Genomic DNA, 22,061 nt, shown 5'->3' on the forward strand with positions numbered 1-22,061 from the left:
TACAATTGTAAACATGGATTTTCCCCTCGTGTCGATTCCTAGGTTGAACCTAGAATTGGTTGGAATTGGTGTTCGTATTCAGTATAATTTAACTAAATTAAATTAGGTTTAATCTAAGTATTAGATTGTAAATCGCAAAATTATATTCTAAGGGTATATTTTATGCTGTATTTTTCATTTTGCATCGGTAAAAATTGGCTGTGAAATCATTTTGTTATTGTAGATATTTACCGACACCACGGTGAAAACACTTGCTGTATTAACACTAAGTAGGTACGTGCGTAATGTTTGCTTGAGATTCAAATATTATAGAATTGCATGTGTGTGTTTTACATAAATTTGATTATAGGAAATTTAAAAACGAATAAAATATTAAACACAAAATATTTGTGTGGATATGCCTATCCACACAAAAACTGTAGTTGTAATATCATGGTTAATCTTCTATCTGAAGTACTTATCAAAAAGGGCGTTAAAATAAATAGAAACATGTTGTCAGAACTAGCTATGCTGCTTAACTTTTCCTTCCCTAGAAGTAAATCAAATGTATTATCTTACATCCCTGGGATTAACTATTAATGGCCATAAGTCAATTTAGTCATGGTGCCATACCAAATGTCTGGAAATGAGGATTCTCACTTGGAAATTGAACGTTGGAACAACGGCATATTCCAATGTCAATAGATTTTACATATATGCACTTTTCCACCTACATTTTTTTTGCAAACAGGTATATTTTTGTGTATAATACATTATTAGTTTTAAAATTTTGTATAGTCCATTTTTTTGTAAAAAAACACACATGAAACCATACAAAAATTGAAGCTGAAGCAAACATTACACACGCACTCGGTGCAAACCCAGCAAGTGTTTTTAGCAAGTTGGCGTTAAATATTTATAATAACAAAATGGTTTGCACAGCCACTTTTTTCCTATACGTGATGGAGAATTCATCATAAAATATAATAAATAATAATATAATTGAAACTCTAAAAACATAAAAAATAGTTATCCAAAACTGGTTATCGACCAGTCAACCTTTTTTAATACATTATTCTCTTTGGTTGTTAGATTTAAATCGAAGGTTCTAACTAACAATCCGTACTTTAAAACTCATACTGTGAAAACAAGAATATTTTAACAAACAATTGGTTGTTAGTGATATCACAGATGTATGCGACAAATCAAATACGCACACGGAATACATGTTTGCTAACAATTTTTATAAGCGTCATAGGCTTTTATTTTGTTAAAGCTGAACTAATGGCAATCGTGTAAAACGTTTCTCGTTTAGTATACTTTATTGTTACACTGGTTTAGGACTTCTATTCTTTCGCAAAGTGGTTTCTGAGGAAAATACAAAAATTCTATATTCATGAAAATGTCGTTTAAGTTCATTTTTATAGCAACCGTTATGGTTAGCTACTGTTTAAAAATGGCGTCTACCACCATAAGCATTGTTGAAGAGTATAAGGAAGTAGGCAATTTGGATCCATTAATTCGTGTTCAATGTAGCTACATAGATAGCGCTCAAACTTACATGGAGATGATCGACGAATTGATAGAATATAAAGATAAGTTGGAGACAGTTCCTCAAGGTAAAGATCTATCGTATACCAATCAAGCTGCTAAAATCAATGCGACCTTCCATAATGTCGTTGGGATGCAGAATACTGGTTTACAGAACGTAATGTGGATATTTTCAATGTATGCCGAGAGAGTATTGGCGTACATGGAATCTGTCATAAAGAAGGTCTCGGCCGAAGATCAAGAAACCATCTATTCTGTTCACCAAGCCGTAACTTATTTTCTCGATATTTACATGGACTCTGCCGTCTGCGCCGGTTATAAAAAGGGCAAAGAGGTAGATATGGATGTCTTGATATGTAGTACTGATGATTTGCAACATCTATTGACCACTCTCGAAGCTAGGACATCAGTTTTCATGCAGCGAATAGACATAAACGCCAACGAATACGGTATCAGCACCGACGGGCACGAACAGTTTAGTTTGAACAAGTTGAGCTTGAACGGACTGCTGGCGGACATGGAAGCGACTAAACAAATTTTAGAAATTTCCGGAGTAGAGCTAAATTGGGACCAAGTGTTGCTGCATTTAAAAAAAGATTACGATTTGGGAACGCAAGTCAACGGTAATAAATTGAGTCAACAGATAAAGTCATTGAAACAATTTCATGACGGGTTTGCTATGTTGGTAAAAGTAATCATGATTCGTCTGATGTTGAAGTTCTTAATGCATGACGAATACGAGTATAACTGGGGTGAGAATAAAATGGCACTTAATATAGTCGAGTTAGAGAACTATTTGATTCCACAAGATGATATATATGAAATAAAATCCATGGTTGAAAATAACACTAAAGATTTTCAGGACAAGATTCAAACTATTGCCAATATAAGCATATATCTTTCCACTTTAGATACGCCATATAACGATCCTAAATTGCGCAAATATTCTGATAACAAACAACAAAAGTTTACAGATTTTCAACAAGACGTAATACGTTTCGTCAAAACTTTCAAAGGAGCTTTATCTAACATAAACTACAGTATAATTAAACAATTTAGACGTCTTGCAGATTCAAAAGAATACTTAGCACTAGTATGGCGTGAAAAAAAAGTTGAAATAACTAATTTTATAGAACAAAATATGGCATGAAATAGTGATGGTGAATGATATAGAAGGCAGTGATTAAAATATAATAACTTAAGCTAATTAGGGCGCATAGGTTGGGTGTAAAATTATAATAATGATAAAAAAAAAACAATTGTCATATTCTCCTTCAATATCATTTAATTCTTTACTGTAGTGTTTTTGTTTTTGCTTTTCATTAAAACAATGTCTAAAATATGTATACAAATTGTAATATTGACTAATGTACATTAGTTTATAACATAATAAAGTATAAAATTTCATAAAATACGCATAATTTTCTTGTTCAGTTTTTGTTAGACAGTAAGAAAAACCTCACTCGTTTTTTTCAACATAAGTTGTAAGTAATACAATCATAATAATAGCTACTCTCAACTTTGTATGTTGGTAACATTGGTGATCACAAAAAAAATGGTTTATTTTGAATACATAAACAAATGCAAACCATACTAAGAACAAATGTGGAATGTGGATTAAGATAGATGCCATTGAAACAATGTTAATGCAGAAAAATTAGAATTTAATCTTTTAGATAGTTCGTACACATATAGCAACAATGGTAAATTGTATATTTGTTTACAAAATCAGGTAAAAATCCTCAGTTACAGAAATTCGGCAGAGCACCATGACCAAAATGTCTTATGGCCATCAGTAGTTAATCCCAAAGAGGTAAGATTATATATTTTATTGGCATCCGGAGGAGGTAAATTAAGCACAAAAGCTAGTTTTGACAACATGTTCCAGATTATTTTAACGCCCTTATTGACAAGTTTTTCAGACAATATAAATTTTTTTTTGTGCGAGTAGGCATATAACAATATAACTAATCCGTTTTAAAATTTGGCTTTATTCATTTTTTATGTTAAAAACACTTAACACATATAACACATGTATTCGGTGTAAATACAGCATGTGTTTTTACCGCGTTGTCGGTAAATATCAACGATAACAAAATTGTTTGCACAGCCAATTTTTACAAATGCATGATGAAAAATTCGCCATAAAATATATTGTTGGAAAATAATTTTACGACTTACAATCTAAAACTTATATTTAATTTAATGTAATTTAGTTAAATTGAATTGAATACGATCATCAATTCAAGCCAACTCTATGTTAACTTTTTGGTTCTATGCCTAACTAAGTATTATGGTTAACCTGGCAATCGACGCAACGGAAAAAAATCTATTTTTACAATATTATTAAAAAAATATGATATAAACATATCGAGATTGCGTTACAATAATGCTCACCTAACGTCAACAAATACAGTGTTGTTAGAATTTCATGGGCCCCTGACTTATTAGACGATTTTCTAAAGCTACTATGAATGGCCGATCCTTGTGAATCATTTTTGGTTTTTATCTTACAATGTATTTTTCCTCATTCGTCAAAACGATTTAGAGACGGGTGATTTTGAAATATCTTACAGCAATCTGTGTATTAATTTAGATATGCATGTTAATCTATTTTTATTTTTAGTAAAATAGAATTTGATTGAACGTTGAAGTTTATAACATCTTTGATTGATGTAGCCTTTTGAAATTTCTTTTAAAAAAATGAACCCTGTATTTTTTGATAATTATACTGTTGACGGTAAAAGCTAATCTTTTTCATTAAAATTAATAGTGATCCAATTTAATGATCAGTGGACTTTTTGGTTCTTCTTTACATAGAATAAGACCCCTCATTTTTTGAAAATTTATCACAAATTTATATATTCCTTCATTGTAGGTATTGTAATTATATTCTTACGATATATATTTTGCTGTATTTTTCATCATGCACCTGTAAAAATTGGCTGTGCAAACAATTTTGTTATTGTAGATATTTACCAACGACGCGGTAAAACACTTGTTGTATTTATACCGTAAAACGCTTGTTATGTTTGCATCAGTGTTTTTAACAAAAAAATGTACTATACAAAATTTTAAAACGAATGAAATATCAAACATAAAAAATGTAGGTTTAAAATGTTAAATCACCGTTAGAAAAATATCATTCTGAAAAACTTGGCAGAAAAGAACGAAAATCATACTGGAATATGTTGTCAGAACTAGCTATTCCGCTTAACGCAACCTCCTCCAAATGTCAATAACAATGTATTATCTTACATCTTTGGGATTAACTATAAGACGTATGGCAATGGAACAAATTTGCCAGTTTTTTTAATTTATCATTGCCGAATGTCTGGAACTGAGGATTCTCACCTAGATATTGTGTAAATGATACCATATGTCTGTAGAGTGTAAAAATGTTTTAATGTCGTAAAGACCATAAAACTTGTTTACTCACAATTTTTTGAATAATGACACGTTCCAATGTCAATAGATTTTATATGTATGCACTTTCCATGATAATGCCGGGCACAACTATTAGAATTGCTAGACTGAGTTTCACGATCATGTTCAAAAATGACATGAGTATAATTGGGAAAATTGTTATTTTCAAAAAACCAACTTCTTCTTTTTAAGTACAACGTAATCGAGGATCGTTGTTATCGTTTAACTCTAAAACCAAGTGTAAAATAAAAACTTTAAAGAGTTAGATAGGGCAACAAAAATAAAGTTGCTCATCTCTCGAATAAGGGATTAAATCTATGTTCTAGATTGTAAATCTGGTAAAAATTCGTCATGCGACCGATTTTTTACTATTGATATTTATCGACAACGCGGTAAAAAAACACTTGCTGTATTTACACCGATTACATTTTGTTAATTTTACTTTAGATTCAAAATTCTAATAATTGCTTAAGTGTTTGTAACAAAAAAAGTAACAAAAACAGATTTTAAAACGGATTAGTCATTTTAATATATGCCTACTCATATGAAAAAAAAAATTTACATTTTCTGAAAAACTGACTACCCTTTTATTTCATATTTGGTAATAAGAGTAGGATTTTTTGGTAAACCAAAAATGTTCATCAGTTACGAACAAATTTTCTAGACAACAAAAAATGTCGGTGTACAATTTTAATCATTGTTAGAAGAATATCTTTTTGAAAAACTTGTCAAAAAGGGCGTTAAAATTAAGTGGAACACGTTATCAAAACTAGCTATTCTGCTTAACTCCAGATGTCAATAAAATGTATTACCTTACATTATTGGGATTAAGTATAAATGGCAATAAGACAATTTTGTAATGGCGCCTCACCGTATGTCTGAAATTGAGGATTTTTACCTGAGTTTGAGAATAATTTTAATGAAATAAATATACAATTTAATATTGGAACTTTATCTGTAACAATGATTACACATTATATAAAAGATGGAATTCCAATTTTTCTGCATTAACAATGCAGTTCTAATAGTATGTATTTCACATATTCATCCTTAGTATGGTTTTTATTCGATGAAATGTACTATAATATGATTTCAACGTTTAGAATAAATATTCAAAATAAAACATTTTTGTGATCACCAACGTTACCAATACACAAAGGTGATAATAGCTCTTATTATTATTGTATTACTTACAACCTACGTTGGAAAAAAAGAGTGAGGTTCTTCTTACTGTCAAACAAAAAATAAACAAGAAAATTATGAGTATTTGACCAAACTTTATTTTTCGTTATGTTATAAACTAATGTACATTAGTCAATATTACAATTTTTATAGACATTTTTGACATAATTGAAATGAAAAGCAAAAACGGTACAGTAAACAATTAAATTATATTGGAGGAGAATATGACAATTGTTTTTTTAATCATTATTATAATATTACAGCAAACCTATGCACCCTAATTGGCTTTAATTATTATATTTTAATCAATATCATCTAATGACACATTTTGTGCTATAGAGTTAAGTATTTCCGCAGCACGTTCGGAATGTACTAAAATTTTGAATTCGTCTGTAGATGTAAGTTGTCTAAATGTTTTAATTATACTGAAGTTTATGTTAGATAAAGCGTTATTTTTGAAAGTGTTGACAAAACGTTTTACGGCTTGTAGAAACTCTGTACACGGTTGTTGGTTACTAGATGGGCGCAAATCGGTAAAGTTATACGGCGAACGTAAATCACATAGATGCATTTTTAAAGAGACAATAGTCTCCCACTTGTTTGAAACGTTAGTGTCATTTTCAACCATGCTTATTATGTAATTCATATCATCTTGTGGACTCAAATAGTTGTATAACTCAACAATATTAGGTCCCATTTCGCTCCAGTTATCCGGGTATTCTTTATATATTAAGGTCTTGTGCATCAGACGAATCATGATTTTTTTTACCATCTTAGCAAACTCGTCATTAAATTCTATCAATGACTTTATCTGTTGACTCAATTTATTACCGTTGGCTTGCGTTCCCAGATCATAATCTTTTTTTAAATGCAGCAACACCTGGTCCCAATTTAGATCTACTCCAGAAATCTCTAAAATTTGTTTAGTCGCTTCCATGTCTGCCAGCAGTCCGTTCAAGCTCAACACGTTCAAACTAAACTGTTCGTGCCCGTCGGTGCTGATACCGTGTTCGTTGGCGTTTATGTCTATTCGCTGCATGAAAACTGATGTCTTAGTTTCGAGAGTAGTCAGTAGAATTTCCAAATTATCAGTACTACTCCGCAAGACGTCTAAACCCATCCCTGCGTTCTTATTATAATCGGCGCAGACATCAGTGTCCATGTAATTATCGAGAAAATAAGTTACGGATTGGTGAACAGATACGATTTTTTTTTGATCTTCGGCCGGGACCTTTTTTATGACAGATTCCATGTACACCAGTACTCTCTCGGCATACATTGAAAATATCCACATTACGTTCTGTAAACCAGTATTCTGCATCCCAACGACATTATGGAAGGTCGCATTGATTTTAGCAGCTTGTTTGGTATACGATAGATCTTTACCTTGAGGAACTGCCGCCAACTTATCTGTATCTTCAAGTAATTCCACGATCATCTCCATGTACATTTGAGCACTATGTATGTAGCTACATTGAACACGAATTAATGGATCCAAATTGCCTTCTTCTTCCTCATATTCATCTACAATGCTTATAGTTGTAGACGCCATTTTTAAACTGTAGCTAACCATAACGGTTGCTATGAAAATGAACTTAAACGACATTTTCATGGATATAGAATTTTTGTATTTTCCTCAGAAACCACTTTGCGAAAGAACCGAAAACTTAAACCAGAGTAACGATAAAGTATACTAAACGAACGTTTTATACCATTGCCATTAGTTCTATGACGCTTATAAAAATTGTTAGCAAACATGTATTCCGTGTGCGTATATTATTTGCCGCCTGCATCTGTGATAACATTAACAACCAATTGTTTGTTAAAATATTCTTGTTTTCCCAGTATCAGTTTTAAAGATGGTTATTGGATTTTTCTTATGGAAAATGTTTTGCAAAAAGCATTGTAATGCCGTCTACTAAAACGTATTTGGCCAACTCCTATAGTACTGAATTAGAACCATAGATTAACATTTAGTTAAATTTGTATGTTTACATTGTATAATGTACTAAAAATGTCACAGAAAACCAAGTTGTGAGGTGGGGTAGAAACAAAAAAAAATTGTGAGAAATTGACATCACATTGTATAAAAACACTAGGTAAGAAAAAATGTATTTCTCATGAAACCCAGTAAGAAATTGAGCGATTCACGATAAGTTAATCGCCATGTGTACAAGACATTTCAATGTGTCAAGTAAAACCATTTTTTAAATTATTTCCGTAGGACTTTTTGCTTAATAAAAGGCAATCATTTATCTTTTAATTTCTGAGAATTGTTTTAAAACCAATGATATATTTTATTCAACTAAATTAATTTAGGTTAAATCCGAGTTTTGGATTGTGAGTCGTAAAAATGTGTTCCAACAATATAATTTATGATTAACTCTACATCACGCATAGCAAAAAATTGGCGGTGCAAACCATTTTGTTATTGTAAATATTTACCGACAACTCGGTAAAAACATTTGCTGTGTTTGCACCGAGTGCGTGAGTAATATTTGCTTCAGATTCAAGTTTTTTATGTTTTCATGGGTGTTTTTTTACATAGAATTAAATATAAAAAGAAAGATATATTAGACACAAAATATCGTTGGAAGGATATCATTTTGAAAAACTTGTCAAAAAGGGCGAAAAAATATACTGGATTATGATGTCAGAACTAGCTATTCTGCTTACCGTAGTGCCTGTTTTTCAACTTATTTTTTTAGGGGCGATCCAACAACTACTTAGTTAATTGTGGTTAGTTACGCCAAAGAACACAATTTTTTGAATAATGACACATTCCAATCATAAGTTTAGGTTGTTTAGGTCCATTATATATTATGAAGTATTCTTTTTATGGCGATTTAACTGGAAAGATTGTAACACACAAACTTCGATGCCAATATATAAAATTATCGTTAATTTTAAAAACTTGTACGATCAGAACAATTACATCAATAGACTTATAAAAAATATTTTTTATCATGTTTCGTTCAATTTTAAATAAAATTGTAAATATGGATTTTTCCCCTCGTGTCAATTCCTAGGTTAACTCTAATATTTAGTTAGGCATTGAAACGAAAATAAAATATGGAGTTGGTTTGAATTGGTGATCGTATTCAGTTCAATTTAACTAAGTTACATTAAATTAAATCTAAGTTTTAGATTGTAAGTCGTAAAATTATACTCCAACGATATATTTTATGATGAATGTTTTATCAAGCATATGTAAAAATTGGCTGTGCAAGCCATTTTGTTACTATCAATATTTACCGACAACGCGGTAAAAACACTTGCTGTATTTACACCGATTACATTGTGTTATGTTTACTTCAAATTCAAATTTTTAATAATTACTTAAGTATTTATAACAAAAAAATGAACAAAGCCAAATCTTAAAACGGATTAGTCATATAAATATATGCCTAATCACACAAAAAAAAAATTATATTGTCTGAAAAATGTACTCTACCTTTATTTCATATTTAAGAAATATCATATAGCAACCTGTATTAATTTAGATATGCATGCTAATATATTTTTTTTTTTAGTAATATAGCATTTGATTGAACTGTGAAGTTGTAGATTTTGATTGTAAGTCGTTAAATTATATTTAACAAAATATTTATATGATGAATTTTCCATTATGCATAAGTAAAAATCTGGTAAATTTCGTCATGCGACCATTTTTTACTATTAATATTTACCGACAACGCGGTAATAACCCTTGCTGTATTTACACTGAGTATATTGTGTTATGTTTACTTCAGATTCAAATTATTAATAATTACTTAAGTGTTTTTAACAAAATATGAACAACACAAAATTTTAATAAGGATTAGTCATATAATGTATGCCTACTCGCACAAAAAAAAATATATTATCTGAAAAGTTGACTCTATCTTTTTATATCAAAATATTATGGTATTAAGTGTAGGTTTCTTTGGTAAACAAAAATTATTCAATATGAACAAATTTTCTCGAAAACAAAAAATGTCAGTGTATAGGTAAATTATCGTTAGAAGGATATCTTTCTGAACAACTTGTCAAAAAGGGCGTTAAAATAATCTGGAAAATGTTGTCAGAACTAGCTTTTCTGCTTAATTAACCTCCTCCAGATGTCTATAAAATATATAACCTTACATTTTTTGATTAACTACTATTGGCCATAAGACAATTTAATGTATTTATTTAAAATTAATAGTGATTAACTTTAATGATCAGTGGACTTTTTGGTTCATCCTTACATAGAATAAGACCCCTCATTTTTATTATATAAATTTATCACAAATTTATATATTCCTTCACTGGAGGTATTAAATATTTTTAAATTGAGTTTGACTCTTTTTACAGCATCGGACCCTTGAACAAATGTTTTTATCATGTTCAAAAATGACACGAGTATAGTTGTGACGAATCGTATTTTCAAAAAACTAACTTCTCGTTTTTAAGTAATTAGGAATCGTTTTTATCGTTTAACTCTAAAACCAAATGTAAAATAAAACTAATTAAATTAAATTAGGAATTAAATCTATGTTTTAGATTGTAAGTCGTATAGTTATATTCTTACGATATATTTTATGCTGTATTTTTCATCATGCATCGGTAAAAATTGGCTGTGCAAACAAATTTGTAATTGTAGATATTTACCAACGACGCGGTAAAACACTTGTTGAATTTACACCGAGTGCATGAGTAATGTTTGCTTCAGATTAAAATTTTTTATGATTTCATGTGTGTTTTTTTACATAGAATTGACTATAAAACGAAATATATATTAGACACAAAATATCGTTGGAAGGATATCATTTTGAAAAACTTCTCAAAATGGGCGAAAAAAATTACTGGATTGTAAAAATTGGCTGTGCAAGCCATTTTGTTATTATGGATATTTACCGACAACGCGGTAAAAACACATGCTGTATTTACACCGATTACATTGTGTTATGTTTACTTCAAATTCAAATTTTTAATAATTGCTTAAGTGTTTTTAACAAAAAAATGAACAAAGCCAAATCTTAAAACGGATTAGTCGTATAAATATATGCCTAACATTCCACAATAGTTCTTAGTATGGTATGCATTTATTTCTGTATTTAAAATAAACAATTTTTTTTGTGATCACCAATGCTACCATCATACAAAGTTGAGAGTAGCTATTATTATGATTGTATTACTTACAACTAACGTTGAAACAAAAGAGTGAAGTTCTACTTACTGTCAAACAAAAAATAAACAAAAAAATTATGCGTATTTTATTAAATTTTATACTTTATTATGTTATAAACTAATGTACATTCAATATTACGATTTTTATGGATATTTTTGAAATAATTAAAATGAATAGCAAAAACAAAATTATTACAGTAAAGAATTAAATTTTATTGAAGGACAATGAGACAATTGTTTTTTTTTTTATTGTTATTATAATTTTACAGCAAACCTATTCGCCTGAATTGGTTTTAATTATTATATTTTAATCACTCTTTTCTATATCACTCACTATCACCATCACTTTTTAGTGCCATATTTATGCCGCAGTTTGTTCCAAAGCAATAAGTATTTCCACAGCTTCTTCATGCACTACAAATTTTTGGAACTCATCTGTATATGGAAGTTGTCTAAAATTTTTAATTGTATTGAAGTTTATGTTAGCTAGTTTATTTTTGAAAGTGTTGACAAAACGGTTTACGTCATGTTGAAAACCTGTATACGTTTGTTGTTGTTTGTTTGCTTCTTTATTCGTAGATGAACGCACCATGGTAACTTCATATGGCGAACGTAATCCGAGAAGATACATTCTTAGTGCGACCATAGTTTCAATCTTCTCTTCAGGATTTTTAGTGTCATTTTCAACCATGCTTTTTTTGTAATCAATGTTATCTAGTGGACTCAAATAGTTCTCTAACTCGGCAATATCAAGTGCAATCCCACTCTTACTCCAGTTATACGGGTATTCTTTATACGTTAAGGTCTTGTGCATCAGACAAATTATGATTACTTTTACCATCTCAGAAACCTTAAAATGAAACATTTGCAATGACTTAATCTGTTGACTCAATTTATTACCGTTGGCTTGCGTTCCCAAATCATAATCTTTTTTTAAATGCAGCAACACCTGGTCCCAATTTAGCTCTACTCCGGAAATTTCTAAAATTTGTTTTGTCGCTTCCATGTCTGCCAGCAGTCCGTTCAAGCTCAACACGTTCAAACTAAACTGTTCGTGCCCGTCGGTGCTGATACCGTGTTCGTTGGCGTTTATATCTATTCGCTGCATGAAAACTGATGTTCTAGTTTCTAGAATGGTCAGTAGATTTTCCAAATTATCAGTACTACACCTCAAGACTTCTAAATCCAACTTTATGCCCAGCTTATAATCGGCGCAGACGGCAGAGTGTATGTTTTCATGGAGAAAATTAGTTACGGATTGGTGAACGGAAAAGATGCTTTCTTGATCTTCAGCCGGGACCTTCTTTATGACAGATTCCATATACGCCAATACTCTCTGGGCGTAAACTGAAAATATCCACATTACGTTCTGTAAACCAGTATTCTGCATTCCAACGACATTATGGAAGGTCGCATTGATTTTAGCAGCTTGTTTGGTATACGATAGATCTTTACCTTCAGGAACTGTCTCCAACTTATCTTTATATTCTATCAATTCGCCGATCACCTCCATGTAAGTTTGAGCACTATGTATGTAGCTACATTGAACACGAATGTATGGATCCAAATTGTCTTCTTTTTCCTTATACTCTTCAACAATGCTTATGGTGGTAGACGCCATTTTTAAACTGTAGCTAACCATAACGGTTGCTATAAAAATGAACTTAAACGACATTTTTATGAATATAGGATTTTTATATTTTACTCAGAAACCACTTTGTGAAAGAACAGAAGTCTTAAACCAGTGTAACAATAAAGTATACTAAACGAGAAACGTTTTACACGATTGCCTACAGTTCAGCCTTAACAAAATATATGCCTATGACGCTTATAAAAATTGTTAGCAAACATGAATTCCGTGTGCTTATTTGATTTGCCGCATACATATATGATTACATAAACAATCAATTGTTAGTTTGAGTTTTAAAGATGGCTGTTGGTTTTATTATTGTGGAAAATGTTTTGCAATAAGCTTTGTAATGCCACATACTAAAAAATCTAAATGTATTTAACCAACACCTATAGTACTGAGTTATACTGTGTATATAGTATACAGACTGATCAACTTACCGTGTATCCCTCAATACCTCACTGGGTTTAATAAGAAGTTACATGTTTTCTTAACATAGTGTTTTTATGCATTTTGATCTCAATTTCTCACAATTTTTTTTTCTACCCCTCTCCCAAACTTGCTATTTACATCTTATATACAACTTTTATTTTTAATGACCTAAGAAACATTAAATTAAATTAGGCATCGTAACAAGAATACATTTCTATTTTAAAATATTTTTTTGAATCAGTTAGTTTAAAATAATTTTGGGGGTTTTGTTTAGAGAATTAAAAAAACTGATTTTTTGAACATACAAAATGTGTGACATCTGAGTATGGGCCTTAAGTACATGCGTTAAAATCTTTCTAGTTTAATCGCCATAAAATATTTACATAATATACAATAGACCAAAGCATACCTTTGTTGGCATGAAAAAAGAACCTCAAATATAAAGGCGAATTTGTGCCTAAAATAAAATGACAACATGTGAATAAAATCTAACAAATGTTTACCAAATGCGCTCGTTAAATTTACTCTAGCAACTCTAATAGTTGTGCCCGGCTTTATCATGGTGCATATACAAGATAATCCACTTATCAGTTATCTCAAGGATGTAATATATTATAATGCTCTTTTTGACAAGTTTTTCAGAAATATATCCCTCTAACGATGAGTTACACCTTTACACCGACATTTTTTGTTGTCGAAAACATTTGTTCATATTGAATATTTTTTGTTTACCAAAGAATTCTACACTTAGTACCATACTATTATTAAATAAAAGGATAGAGTCAATTTATCAGTAAATATATTTTTTTTTATACGAGTAGGCATACATTTTATGACTATTCCGTATTAAAATTTTGTGTAAAAACACTTAAGCAATTATTAAAAAATTGGAATCCGAAGCAAACATTACACATGTACTCGGTGTAAATACAGCAAGTGTTTGTACAGCGTCGATAAATATCAATTGTAAAAAATGGTCGCTAAACGAATTTTTACCAGATTTTTACCTATGCATAGGTATATGCAAGACTGACAATCCAAAACTTAGATTTAACCTAATTCGATTCAGTTAAATTGAATTGAATACGAACACCCAAGTATTGGGTTTAACAAGTTTTTCAGAAGGATATCTTTCTAACGACGATTAACATTATAAACCGTCATTTTTTGCTGTCGAGAGAATTTGTCCATAATGAATATTTTTTGTTTACTAATGTAGGTTACACATATTACCAAATAAGAAATAAAAAGGTAGAGACAATTTATCTGAAAATGTATATATTTTTATTTTGCGCGAGTAGGCATATATTATATGACTAATCCGTTTTGTGTTCTTCATTTTTTGTTAAAAACACTTAAGAAATTATTAATAAAACTGTATTTGATGCAAAAATATGTTTTACGGTGTAAATATACAACAAGTGTTTTACCGCGTTATCGGTAGATATCTACAATGAAAAAATAGGTCAGACAACAATTTTTTACCAGATTTTTACCTAAGCATGGTGGCAAATTCATCGTACAAATGTTTTTGAAATATAATTTTACTACTTAAAATCCAAAACTTGGATTAAATTAGTTAAATTTAACAGAATAAGAACACCAACTCTATCTTTACTTTAACAATAATGATTTATATAGTTTTTCATTGTTTTGTCAAATCAAGTCAGTTCACGCGTACATCTCACTATCATTTATTAACCACCTCCCTTTTTCTTTTTATTTCTCTTATTTGGTGCTCAACACTCATTTTCATCAACCTTTGCCGTTATTTATAACTTTAATATTTTACTTTAGATATGTTGCTCTTTTCCACCTCTTCCCACCAAACTGAATTATTTTAAATTAAATAACTGGTTTAACTGAATTCACTGGGTCTTATTTTTGGTATAATTTTGTACTATTTTTTATTACAGTTTTTTTTTGGATTAGCGAATTTAAAGAACTGATATTTTTTGAATATACAAAATGTGTGACATCTATGTATGCACATTAAGTACGTGTGTTTAATCGCCACACAATGTATGCATAATATATAATGGACCAAAAGACCCTAAACTTATGTTGGCATGAAAAAAAACCCCAAATATGAAGTTATTTAAAATTTTAGGCTAGGTCCGTCGACATTGCATTACAAAGTAAACAAAAACAAATTTTGTTTTATTATTAAGGTTTTTAATGTTTTAACCGTGTAAAATATACAGCCTTGAATGTAACACAGATCTCGAGTGAGCGAGGTTTGTTCATCTGATATGTGCTACATTAGTAAATCACAATTACAATATCGTTATTGTACAATTATAATATAAAAACATGCACAACAGCAAACGTATTTTAGGTTAGGTTCATTTACAATATAAAATAGTCACTACGTTCAAAGTATAAAATAAACAAGACATCGAGTATCGCGGTCTTGCGTTTATTGTATAATACTTATTTAACTAATAATTGATTGTTGCACTAAAACAAGGTTTTGACAGACTTTAACATTAGCTATACAATGATCATATTGTGTTAGCTACATTAACAGTTAACGGTTTAAATCGAACACACATACTATTATACAGCAATAATAGTTATAAGCGTTATAATATTATGTATATGAAGTTTGATTCAATACACAATTCTGTACAATGTAATGTTGCAATAAGAAACGAATTGGTATAGAAGTGATTTATTTTAAAACAAAAATATAGAAGAAAACCAATTGAAAATTAGATGTACAAGAAAAATAAATGTATATGATAATTTTTTTAAAATTAATTATGATATAGCTTTTACAAAAATTGTTTTTAAATATTTAACAAGTATGTATGAAAAAAGTTTTGTTGACAGATATTTTGTGGTCGGAAATTTGCTATTGTAATTCGATCCCTTTTTGAATAACACAACTACTTATACAGGGTGATTCCATGAACCAGGTAATATCTCACTGGGTTTAATTAATAATTGATTTTTTTTTTTCATATTGTTTTTATACAATGTGATCTCAATTTTTCACAATTTTTTTTGTTTTTAACCCCCTCCCAACTTAGATTTTCTGATAGCAACTTTTGAAACTTAAATAGTAACGTCTATATTTTATAACCTTTTTAAATAAAGAATAATATATTACAAATTTTGACTGGTCGATAACCAGTTTCGGATAACTATTTTTGAAGTTATAAGAGTTTAAAAGTTAGGATGAGTAGGGCTGTTGGGAAATACTTACTTATATCCTTCAGATGCAGTACAAAGACAATTATTACTACCATATAATATACCAGAAAGTACGCACCAAGCAGTTTTTACAGCAGAAAATATTTTCACGTACCAGAAACCAGGAAATAGATTGGAATTTACATCCTCGATAGTAATAATAGCAACAATTATAATACAACCATATTAATACCATTCATACATATAAGGTAATAAGTTGTTTTTTTATCTTTCAAAGTATACATACAAATGTAAGTACTTAAAAAAAATGATGTATGTAACTCAAATGTATGTAACTTATAAATATAAGTAAAAGATTTCTTTATAAATAGAATTACTTTTAAAATTGTAGTAGCTATACTTATTGCACTAGATATGAAAGGTATTAGTAAGAATTTCTATGTTTTAAATTTATTTTACTATTAGATAATAGTTTCTATTCTACGTATTTACCATAGTATATAAAAAAAAAGAAAGAAATCAAAACTATACTAAAAATAAGACCCAACAATACAGTGTGGTGGAAAGGGCAACAGATCTAAAGTAAAAAATAAAAGTTATATACAACGGCAATGAATGACGAAAATAAATGTTGAGCACTAAATAAGAGAAATAAAAATAAAATGGGGTGTGGCTAATAGAAGATAGTGAAATTGTATGCACGAACTGACTTGGTTGGATAAAACAATGAAAGACTATAAATAACATTATTGTTTTTTTTATAACTTGTACGGTCAGAACAGTTACATCAATAGACTTCTAAATAAGTTTGATCATGTTTCGTTCAATTAAAAATAATATTGTAAAAATAGATGAATCCCCACGTCTCGATTCCTAGAACAAACCCAATACTTAGTTATCCATTGAAACAAAGAGTAAATATAGAATTGGTTTAATTTGTGTTCTTATTCGGTTAAATTTAACTAAATTAAATTACATTGAATCTAAGTTTCGGATTGTAAGTCGTAAAATTATATTTCAACAAAATATTTATCGGATGAATTTTCCATGATGCATATGTAAAAATCTGGTAAACATTTGTTGTGCAACCTATTTTTTTACAGTAGATATTTACCGACAACGCGATAAAAAAACTTGCTGTGTTTACACCGAGTACGTGTGTAATGTTTGCTTCAGATTCAAATATTTTATAATTACATTTTATACAATAAGTTGACTATACAACATTTTAAATCGAATGAATTATTAGACGAAAAATATATGCTTATTTACACAAAAAATGTCGGTGTACAATGGTATTCGTCGTTAGAAGAATATCTTTCTGAACAACTTGTCAAAAAGAGCATTATAATATATTACATCCTTGAGATAACTGATAAGTGGATTATCTTGTATATGCACCATGATAAAGCCGGGCACAACTATTAGAGTTGCTAGAGTAAATTTAACGAGCGCATTTGGTAAACATTTGTTATATTGTATTGACATGTTGTCATTTTATTTTAGGCACAAATTCGCCTTCATATTTGAGGTTCTTTTTTCATGCCAACAAAGGTATGCTTTGGTCTATTGTATATTATGTAAATATTTTATGGCGATTAAACTAGAAAGATTTTAACGCATGTACTTAAGGCCCATACTCAGATGTCACACATTTTGTATGTTCAAAATATCAGTTTTTTTAATTCTCTAAACAGAACCCCCAAAATTATTTTAAACTAACTGATTCAAAAAAGTATTACAAAAAAATAGAAATGTATTCTTGTTACGATACCTAATTTAATTTAATATTTTTTAGGTCATTAAAAATAAAAGTTGTATATAAGATGTGAATAGCAAGTTTGGGCGAGGGGTAGAAAAAAAAATTGTGAGAAATTGAGATCAAAATGCATAAAAACACTATGTAAAGAAAACATGTAACTTCTTATTAAACCCAGTGAGGTATTGAGGGGTTCACGATAAGTTGATCAGTCTGTATACTATATACACAGTATAACTCAGTACTATAGGTGTTAGTTAGATAAACTGGAACGTGTTGTCAGATCTAAATTTTCTCCTTAACTTTTCCTTCTCTGGATGTCAATAAAATTTATTGGGATCAACCATAAATGGTCATAAAACAATTTAGTCATGGTACCCTACCGAATGTCTGGAATTGAGGATTCTCACATGGATATTGAGTTATCATACCATACTAATTTCTAAACACAACAAATCGTTCCTTACCGCCGTCCTTAGTGCCTTTTTTTCAACATATGCGAACCTTGAGCGCTTTTGTGATTTTTAGGGGCTATGATATAACATCTACCTAATTATTTTTTGGTTAGTTATACCAATGAACAACGGCTTAACGTCGCATAGATCATAAAACTTGTTTTACAATTAATTTGATTAAAAACGACACATTCCAATGTCAATTATGTTATATTTATGCACTTTCTACGATAAAGCTGGGCACAACCATTAGTGTTGCTAGAGTAAATATAATGAGAGCATTTGGTAAACATTTGTTATATTGTATTCACATGTTGTCATTTTATTTTAGGCACAAATTCGCCTTCATATTTAAGGTTTTATTTTCATGTCAACATAAGTTTAGGGTGTTTTGGTCCATTATATACTAAGTACATATTCTTTTTATGGCGATTAAACTGGAAAGATTGTAACAAACAAACTTTGATGCCAATATAAAATATTTTTGTTATTTTTATAGCTTGTACGATCCGAACAACTACATCAATAGACTTTTGAATAAGTGATATCATGTTTCGTTCAATTTTAAATAATATTGTAAAAATAGTTGTTTCGTGTCGATTCCTAGGATAAACCCAATATTTAGTTACCAATTGAAACAAAGAGTAAATATAGAATTGGTTTAATTGGTGTTCGTATTCAGTTCAATTAAAGTAAAAAATTAGATTGTAAGTCGTAACATTATATTTTTACAAAATATTTATATCATGAATTATGCATAAAAAAAATCTGGTAAAAATTCGTTAGGCGACCGATTTTTAACTATTGATATTTACCGACAACGCGGTAAAACACTTGCTGTATTTACATCGAGTACATGTGTGATGTTTACTTCAGATTCAAATTTTTAATAATTGCTTAAGTGTTTTAAACAAAAAAATGAGCAAAATTAAATTTTAAAACGGATTAGTCATATTCATATATGCCTACTCACACAAAAAAAAAAAAATATATTTTCTGAAAAATTGGCACTATCTTTTTATTTCATATTGGTAATATGTGTAACCTATCTTAGATTTTTAACTCTTTCCATCTCTTTGAAGTTTTATTTAACATTTGATTTTAGAGTTAAACGATAAAAACTCACACGAAATCTGGTAAATTTCGTCATGCGACCATTTTTTACTATTAATATTTACCGACAATGCGGTAATAACCCTTGCTGTATTTACACTGAGTATATTGTGTTATGTTTACTTCAGATTCAAATTATTAATAATTACTTAAGTGTTTTTAACAAAATATGAACAACACAACATTTTAATAAGGATTAGTCATATAATGTATGCCTACTCGCACAAAAAAAAATATATTATCTGAAAAATTGACTCTATCTTTTTATATCAAAATATTATGGTATTAAGTGTAGGTTCCTTTGGTAAACAAAAAATATGCAATATGAACAAATTTTCTCGAAAACAAAAAATGTCAGTGTATAGGTAAATTATCGTTAGAAGGATATCTTTCTGAAAAACTTGTCAAAAAGGGCGTTAAAATAATCTGGAAAATGTTGTCAGAACTAGCTTTTCTGCTTAATTAACCTCCTCCAGATGTCTGTAAAATATAAAACCTTACATTTTTGGGATTATCTACTATTGGCCATAAGACAATTTAATGTATTTATTTAAAATTAATAGTGATCAACTATAATGATCAGTGGACTTTTTGGTTCATCTTTACATAGAATAAGACCCCTCATTTTTATTATATAAATTTATCACAAATTTATATATTCCTTCACTGGAGGTATTAAATATTTTTAAATTGAGTTTGACTCTTTTTACAGCATCGGGCCCTTGAACAAATGTTTTTATCATGTTCAAAAACGACACGAGTATAGTTGTGACGAATCGTATTTTCAAAAAACCAACTTCTCGTTTTTAAGTAATTAGGAATCGTTTTTATCGTTTAACTCTAAAACCAAATGTAAAATAAAACTAATTAAATTAAATTAGGATATAAATCTATGTTTTAGATTGTAAGTCGTATAGTTATATTCTTACGATATATTTTATGCTGTATTTTTCATCATGCATCGGTAAAAATTGGCTGTGCAAACAATTTTGTTATTGTAGATATTTACCAACGACGCGGTAAAACACTTGTTGAATTTACACCGAGTGCATGAGTAATGTTTGCTTCAGATTCAAATTTTTTATGTTTTCATGGGTGTTTTTTTACATAGAATTAAATATAAAACGAAGTATATATTAGACACAAAATATCGTTGGAAGGATATTATTCTGAAAAACTTGTCAAAAAGGGCGAAAAAAATTACTGGATCATGATGTCAGAACTAGCTATTCTGTTTACCGTAGTCCTAAGTGCCTGTTTTTCAACTTATGCAAACCTTGGAATCTTTTGTATTTTTTTAGGGGCGATCCAACAACTACCTAGTTAATTTGTGGTTAGTTACGCCAAAGAACAATGGCCTTATGTCGTATAAACCATTAAACTTTAAGCTTCGATGCAAAACGAGAAGGTATTGGTTTTACTTTGATGTGGGCTTTTTTTTTATGTGTATACACTGTAACTTTTTTAATACTGGACCAATTCCTTCGAATAGCACCTCTATTAATCGCAAATTTTATCTAGTTGGTATTTTGAAGGGGGTAAAAGTTGAAAAAGTTTACTTCTTCACAGACGAAATTGGAAAAAAACAAAAAAAAAACCGTACGAGTTTTTAAGTTAGATCTTTTACTGGCTATAATTTCGATAAAAAGAGTCGGATCGAGTTGAAATTTATAAGGAATGTTTATTTGGTATGGCCGCACACGTCCGCTGTATCAAATTTTAATTGAACTCATTTCCCACCCCCCTAGAGGGGTTCAAGTTTTTTAGTTTTTTTAGTTTTTTAGCCGTAATTTTAAGACATTTAAGTTGAAAATTTGTCAGTAGTTAGAACACAAATGTATTCATAACATATTAAACGGAAAACAAATTCGGCACTACAGTTTTTTTTTAATTGCCGGAGAACTGTGTTTTCGCAGATTGCGTATATTTTACCAAAAACACCTAAAATCTTAAAAAAATGTTTTATGTATATCTATGCAGAATCTCCATAAAAGGTTATTGTTAAATAACAGTTAACAGCCGACCGCTAGTGGCTATAAACGTTAGTAATATTTAACTAATAAGTAATATATGTAGGTAAAATTTCTCCACCGCAGTACCAGTATACGATTTAATTATAATTTAAATGTAAGAAACTCAACTTTTCTTTAGAAAAAAACTAGAAATTAATATATAGGGTGGGCCAGTAAAACGGCGATTTTCTGATGTATTTAAATGGGAAAAC

At 29.6% G+C, this 22,061-nt stretch overlaps 3 protein-coding genes across 5 annotated transcripts in view; 1 reads left to right on the forward strand and 2 right to left on the reverse strand.

The window, feature by feature from the left end:
* LOC126832808 (uncharacterized) overlaps nucleotides 1–2,762 on the forward strand; it is a 26,733-nt gene extending 23,971 nt beyond the window's left edge. The window contains exon 2 of one of the 2 annotated variants that reach the window (XM_050563778.1): nucleotides 1,865–2,762. In XM_050563778.1, the coding sequence (XP_050419735.1) occupies nucleotides 1,865–2,680 (816 nt within the window). In that variant the 3' untranslated portion in view covers nucleotides 2,681–2,762. Of the gene's footprint in view, nucleotides 1–1,598 lie in introns of both variants that reach the window. The other variant, XM_050563779.1, reaches the window with a different exon arrangement.
* The window catches only part of LOC126832807 (uncharacterized), a 21,790-nt gene extending 13,725 nt beyond the window's left edge, over nucleotides 1–8,065 (reverse strand). Inside the window, exon 1 of the mRNA XM_050563777.1 lies at nucleotides 6,407–8,065. Coding sequence (XP_050419734.1) covers nucleotides 6,440–7,750 — 1,311 coding nt within the window. The 5' untranslated portion in view covers nucleotides 7,751–8,065 and the 3' untranslated portion in view covers nucleotides 6,407–6,439. The remainder of the gene's footprint in view (nucleotides 1–6,406) is intronic.
* Nucleotides 8,066–11,518: 3,453 nt separating this feature from the next.
* The window catches only part of LOC126832806 (uncharacterized), a 37,674-nt gene continuing 27,131 nt past the window's right edge, over nucleotides 11,519–22,061 (reverse strand). For both annotated transcript variants that reach the window (XM_050563775.1, XM_050563776.1), the window contains exon 2: nucleotides 11,519–12,139. In XM_050563775.1, the coding sequence (XP_050419732.1) occupies nucleotides 11,651–12,139 (489 nt within the window). In that variant the 3' untranslated portion in view covers nucleotides 11,519–11,650. The remainder of the gene's footprint in view (nucleotides 12,140–22,061) is intronic.

The sequence above is a fragment of the Adelges cooleyi genome, unplaced genomic scaffold, assembly GCF_023614345.1.
Source record: "Adelges cooleyi isolate 19-005CV unplaced genomic scaffold, UGA_ACOO_1.1 ACOO_flye_CR_arks_rails_tigmint_CR_PRNA_167, whole genome shotgun sequence".
NCBI classification, from domain to species: Eukaryota; Metazoa; Arthropoda; class Insecta; order Hemiptera; family Adelgidae; genus Adelges; species Adelges cooleyi.